At 34.3% G+C, this 6,906-nt stretch overlaps 1 protein-coding gene across 5 annotated transcripts in view; it reads left to right on the top strand.

Moving 5' to 3' along the window:
- wwc3 (WWC family member 3) overlaps nucleotides 1-6,906 on the top strand; it is a 154,218-nt gene that overhangs the window by 91,270 nt on the left and 56,042 nt on the right. For all 5 annotated transcript variants that reach the window (XM_061977532.2, XM_061977531.2, XM_061977530.2 and 2 more), the window contains one exon: nucleotides 4,234-4,363. In XM_061977532.2, the coding sequence (XP_061833516.1) occupies nucleotides 4,234-4,363 (130 nt within the window). The remainder of the gene's footprint in view (nucleotides 1-4,233; nucleotides 4,364-6,906) is intronic.

The following is a 6,906-nucleotide window of genomic DNA, read 5'->3' as shown; positions in this document are numbered from 1 at the left end:
TATATTATGTTATGTTATGTTATGTTATGGTTATGGATATGCTATGGTTATGTTATGATTATGTTATGTTTATGGTTATGTTATGATTATGTTATGTTATGGTTCTGGATATGTTATGATTATGTTATGGTTATGGATATGCTATGGTTGTGTTATGATTATGTTATGGTTACAATATATGGTTATGTTATGTTATGTTATGTTATGGTTATGGTTATGGTTATGTTATGGTTATGGTCATGTTATGGTTCTGGATATGTTATGATTATGTTATGGTTATGGTTATGGATATGCTATGGTTATGTTATGATTATGTTATGGTTACACTATATGGTTATGTTATGTTATGTTAAGTTATGTTATGTTATGTTGTGGTTATGTTATGGTTCTGGATATGTTATGATTATGTTATGGTTATGGATTGCTATGGTTATGTTATGATTATGTTATGGTTACACTATATGGTTATGTTATGTTAAGTTATGTTATGTTATGGTTATGTTATGGTTATGGTCATGTTATGGTTCTGGATATGTTATGATTATGTTATGGTTATGGATATGCTATGGTTATGTTATGATTATGTTATGGTTACACTATATGGTTATGTTATGTTAAGTTATGTTATGTTATGTTATGTTATGGTTATGTTATGGTTCTGGATATGTTATGATTATGTTATGGTTATGGATTGCTATGGTTATGTTATGATTATGTTATGTTTATGGTTATGTTATGTTATGATTATGTTATGTAATGTTATGTTATGATTATGGATATGCTATGGTTATGTTATGATTATGTTAGGTTTTTGGTTATGTTATGTTATGGTTATGGTTATGGACATGCTAGGGTTATGTTATGATTATGTTATGGTTACACTATATGGTTATGTTATGATTATGTTATGTTATGTTATGGTTATGGATATGCTATGGTTATTTTATGATTATGTTAGGTTTTTGGTTATGTCATGTTATGTTATGTTATGTTATGGTTATGGCTATGGACATGCTAGGGTTATGTTATGATTATGTTATGGTTACACTATATGGTTATGTTATGTTATGTTATGTTATGGTTATGGTTACGGTGTTAGTTTATTTGGAGCATGCATCACATATTTCCACTTATGAAATGTCCAAAAAAGAGTAGGAAACAAGCAGAGCCTATTTATTCCCACCCCTTTTCCTATCGTAGTCATTTCTAACAATTGAAATATTAGTTTGTGCTCCAGCTGTAACAGTGAATAAATACTTAAATGATAAAATAATGTAACACAATCTTGTGATCCTGAGACGAATAAAAACACTTTCAGTGTGTGATAATAAACATACTACTACTAATAATGTTATTACATAAATAATAATAATAATGATGAATATAAAATATTATTAAAAAATACAGATGATAAAAAATAATAATGAAAAAAGTTAGGATAATAAAATATTCATGATAATGATAAAATAACAATCATAATAAGAATATAATGATTATAAATAACATAAAAAAGTATTTGTTTTACATTTTTAAACTGCTTTGAATTGCTGTTGAGCAACCTTGAAAAAAGCCTTATAAAATAAAAGTATTGTTAAAAATATTATATTATTATGATAATAGTCATTCTAATAATTTGTTCTTCATAGCCAGCTGTCATCTGTGTGTGATGGGCACACAGCTTTCTTTTCCTTCTTTTGATAAATACAACTTCATAAATGAATTAATAATTAAAAAAAAGATTTTGGTTACATATACAAGTAAAAACACTTTTCCCCTTTTAGTGTGTAATAACAATCATAATAATAATAACATTACTATTATTACATTATTAATAACAATTATTAATAACAACTTTCAGTGTGAAATAATAATCAAAATAATAATATTATTATTATTAAAATATTTTTTTAAATATAAAAATATTTTTTTCATATTAAAATATTGTTTGATATTAAAATGATAATATTATAATTATTATATTAATAATTATATATCCAAAATATTAATGTAAGAATAAAACATTCTGCTAATAAAAGTAATGATTAAAAATGCTAATGATAAAACAATGCAAATAATGAAAATATAATAACACAATTAGGAAGGTGTACTTCCCTGCTTAGGCTGCTGTCCCCGCGACCCCACCTCAGATAAGCAGAAGATGGATGGATAATAAATCAAAAATATTAATGGTGATAATAAAACATTATTATAATACAAGAAACAATGATAATAATACATTATAATGATAATTATAATAATACAAATAATAACAATACTCATAATGATGAAAACAATGTTTTTTTAAACATTTTTAACTTAAACATACATAATTATTATATTAGCTTGATAATTAATAATAATTCAATGATAATAATAATAGTTCTTCATATTCCGCTTCTTTTGGTGAACCAACTTGAAGACATGGTGAGGGGGTGTAGGGCTGGGTTCTTGTTCCCTGCTAACATTACATTTTAACATCATCCTAGGCTAGCAATATTAGAGTAGCTATGTAAGCTACATGCTAACATTATATTTTAACACCGTGCTAGGCTAGCAACACTAGCATTGCAATGTGAGCTACATGCTAACATTATATTTTAACATCGTGCTTGGTTAGCAACACTAGGATACCTATGTGAGCTACATGCTAACATGACATTTTAACATCGTGCTTGGTTAGCAACACTAGCATAGCAATGTGAGCTACATGCTAACATGACATTTTAACATCATGCTTGGTTAGCAACACTAGCATAGCAATGTGAGCTACATGCTAACATTATATTTTAACATCGTCGTAGGTTAGCAACGTTCGCATATCTATGTGAACTACATGCTAACATGACATATTAACATTGTGCTAGGCTAGCAACACTCCCATAGCAATGTGAGCTACATGCTAACATTATATTTTAACATCATGCTTGGTTAGCAACACTAGCATAGCAATGTGAGCTACATGCTAACATTAGATTTTAACATCATGCTTGGTTAGTAACACTAGCATAGCAATGTGAGCTACATGCTAACATTATATTTTAACATCATGCTTGGTTAGCAACACTAGCATACCTATGTGAGCTACATGCTAACATTATGTTTTAACATCATGCTTGGTTAGCAACACTAGCATAGCAATGTGAGCTACATGCTAACATTATATTTTAACATCGTGCTTGGTTAGCAACACTAGCATAGCAATGTGAGCTACATGCTAGCAATTATATTTTAACATCGTGCTAGGTTAGCAACACTAGCATACCTATGTGAGCTTCATGCTAACATGACATTTTGACACCGTGCTAGGCTAGCAACACTAGCATAGCAATGTGAACTACATGCTAACATGACATTTTAACACCATGCTTGGTTAGCAACACTAGCATACCTAACTACATGCTAGCATTACATTTTAACATTGTGCTAGGCTAGCAACACTAGCATAGCAATGTGAGCTACATGCTAACATGACATTTTAACACCGTGCTTGGTTAGCAACACTAGCATACCTATGTGAACTACATGCTAACATGACATTTTAACATCGTGCTAGGCTAGCAACACTAGCATACCTATGTGAGCTACATGCTAACATTATATTTTAACATCGTGCTAGGTTAGCAACACTAGCATACCTATGTGAGCTACATGCTAACATTATATGTTAACATTGTGCTAGGCTAGCAATATTAGCATAGCTATGTAAGCTACATGCTAACATTATATTTTAACATCATGCTTGGTTAGCAACACTAGCATAGCTATGTGAGCTACATGCTAACATTATATGTTAACATTGTGCTAGGCTAGCAATATTAGCATAGCTATGTAAGCTACATGCTAACATGACATTTTAACATCTTGCTAGTTAACAACACTAGCATAGCTATGTGAGCTACATGCTAACATTATAACATTGTGCTTGGTTAGCAACACTAACATTACTATGTGAGCTACATGCTAACATTATATTTTAACATCGTGCTAGGCTAGCAACACTAGCATAGCAATGTGAGCTACATGCTAACATGACATTTAACATGATGCTAGGCTAGCAACACTAGCATACCTATGTGAGATACATGCTAACATGACATTTTAACACCGTGCTAGGCTAGCAACACTAGCATAGCTATGTGAGCTACATGCATACTACCTATGTGAGGTGGGCAACGGGAGGGGGCGGGGTCAGGAGGCGTGTCTTGTGACGGCGGTGCTATGTGTTCCCGGCAGGATCGACAGGAAGATGTCGTGCAGTCACACCAACTACAAGCTGGACGAGGCGCAGGCCATCTTCCACGAGCTGCGCAGCATCAAGAAGACCATCAGCTCGGGAGAGAAGGAGAGGCAGGACCTCATCCAGGTGTGTGTGTGTGTGTGTGTGTGTGTGTGTGTGTGTATACAAACCCCGTTTCCATAGGAGTTGGGAAATTGTGTTAGAATATTAAATATAAACGGAATACAATGATTTGCAAATCCTTTTCAACCCATATTCAGTTGAATATGCTACAAAGACAACATATTTGATGTTCAAACTCATAAACTTTATTTTCTTTCTGCAAATAATAATTAACTTAGAATTTCATGGCTGCAACACGTGCCAAAGTAGTTGGGAAAGGGCATGTTCACCACTGTGTTACATGGCCTTTCCTTTTAACAACACTCAGTAAACTGAGGAGACACATTTTTGAAGCTTCTCAGGTGGAATTCTTTCCCATTCTTGCTTGATGTACAGCTTAAGTTGTTCAACAGTCCGGGGGTCTCCGTTGTGCTATTTTAGGCTTCATAATGCGCCACACATTTTCAATGGGAGACAGGTCTGGACTACAGGCAGGCCAGTCTAGTACCCGCACTCTTTTACTATGAAGCCACGTTGATGTAACACGTGGCTTGGCATTGTCTTGCTGAAATAAGCAGGGGCGTCCATGGTAACGTTGCTTGGATGGCAACATATGTTGCTCCAAAACCTGTATGTACCTTTCAGCATTAATGGTGCCTTCACAGATGTGTAAGTTACCCATGTCTTGGGCACTAATACACCCCCATACCATCACACACGCTGCCTTTTACACTTTGCGCCTAGAACAATCCGGATGGTTCTTTTCCTCTTTGGTCCGGAGGACACGACGTCCACAGTTTCTATTTGAAACTATTTGAAATGTGGACTCGTCAGGCCACAGAACACTTTTCCACTTTGTATCAGTCCATCTTAGATGAGCTCAGGCCCAGCGAAGCCGACGGCGTTTCTGGGTGTTGTTGATAAACGGTTTTCGCCTTGCATAGGAGAGTTTTAACTTGCACTTACAGATGTAGCGACCAACTGTAGTTACTGACAGTGGGTTTCTGAAGTGTTCCTGAGCCCATGTGGTGATATCCTTTACACACTGATGTCGCTTGTTGATGCAGTACAACCTGAGGGATGGAAGGTCACGGGCTTAGCTGCTTACGTGCAGTGATTTCTCCAGATTCTCTGAACCCTTTGATGATATTACAGAGCGTAGATGGTGAAATCCCTAAATTCCTTGCAATAGCTGGTTGAGAAAGGTTTTTCTTAAACTGTTCAACAATTTGCTCACGCATTTGTTGACAAAGTGGTGACCCTCGCCCCATCCTTGTTTGTGAATGACTGAGCATTTCATGGAATCTACTTTTATACCCAATCATGGCACCCACCTGTTCCCAATTAGCCTGTTCACCTGTGGGATGTTCCAAATAAGTGTTTGATGAGCATTCCTCAACTTTATCAGTATTTATTGCCACCTTTCCCAACTTCTTTGTCACGTGTTGCTGGCATCAAATTCTAAAACATTTTTTTTATCAGTTTGAACATCAAATATGTTGTCTTTGTAGCATATTCAACTGAATATGGGTTGGAAAGGATTTGCAAATCTTTGTATTCCGTTTATATTTACATCTAACACAACACTAGCATACCTGTGTGAGTTACATGCTAACATGACATTTTAACATCATGCTTGGTTAGCAACACTAGCATGGCAATGTGAGCTACATGCTAATGTTACATTTTAACGTCATGCTAGGTTAGCAACACCAGCTTAGCAAAGTGATTTACATATTAACATCGCACATTTTAATATCATGCTAAGTTAGCAACACTAGCATACCTATGTGAGCTACATGCTAACATTTTTTTTTTTTTACATCATGCTTGGTTAGCAACACTATTATAGCTATGTGAACTAAATGCTAGCATTTTAATATCATACTAGGTTAGCACCTCTAGCATAACTAAGTGAACTAAATACCAACATTACATTTTAACATCATGCTAGGTTAACAACACTAGCATAGCGATGTGAGCTACATGCTAACATTATATTTTATTATCATGCTAGGGTAGCAACACTAGCATAGCTGTGAACTACATGCTAACATTTTATATTTTAACATCATGCTAGGTTAGCACCTCTAGCATAACTATGTGAACTATATGCTAACATTACATTTTAACCTCATGCTTGGTTAGCAACACCAGCATAGCGATGTGAGGTACATGCTAACATTATATTTTATTATCATGCTAGGGTAGCAACACTAGCATAGCTGTGAACTAAATGCTAACATGACATTTTAACATTGTGCTAGGCTAGCAACATGAGCATAGCTATGTGAGCTACATGTTAACATAATTTTTTTTAAATCATGCTTGGTTAGCAACACTGGCATACCTATGTGAACTACATGCTAACATGACATTTTAACATCGTGCTAGGCTTGCAACACTAGCATAGCTATGTGAACTAAATGCTAACATTTTAATATCACACTAGGTTATCACCACTAGCATAACTATGTGAACTAAATGCTAACATTACATTTTAACATCATGCTCAGTTAGCAACACTAGCATACCTATGTGAGCTACATGGTAACATTACATTTTAA

Source organism: Nerophis lumbriciformis, linkage group LG18 (assembly GCF_033978685.3).
Source record: "Nerophis lumbriciformis linkage group LG18, RoL_Nlum_v2.1, whole genome shotgun sequence".
NCBI lineage: Eukaryota > Metazoa > Chordata > Actinopteri > Syngnathiformes > Syngnathidae > Nerophis > Nerophis lumbriciformis.
The sequence above is the reverse complement of the archived record's forward strand: the minus strand, read 5'-3'. Positions and strand labels throughout refer to the sequence as shown.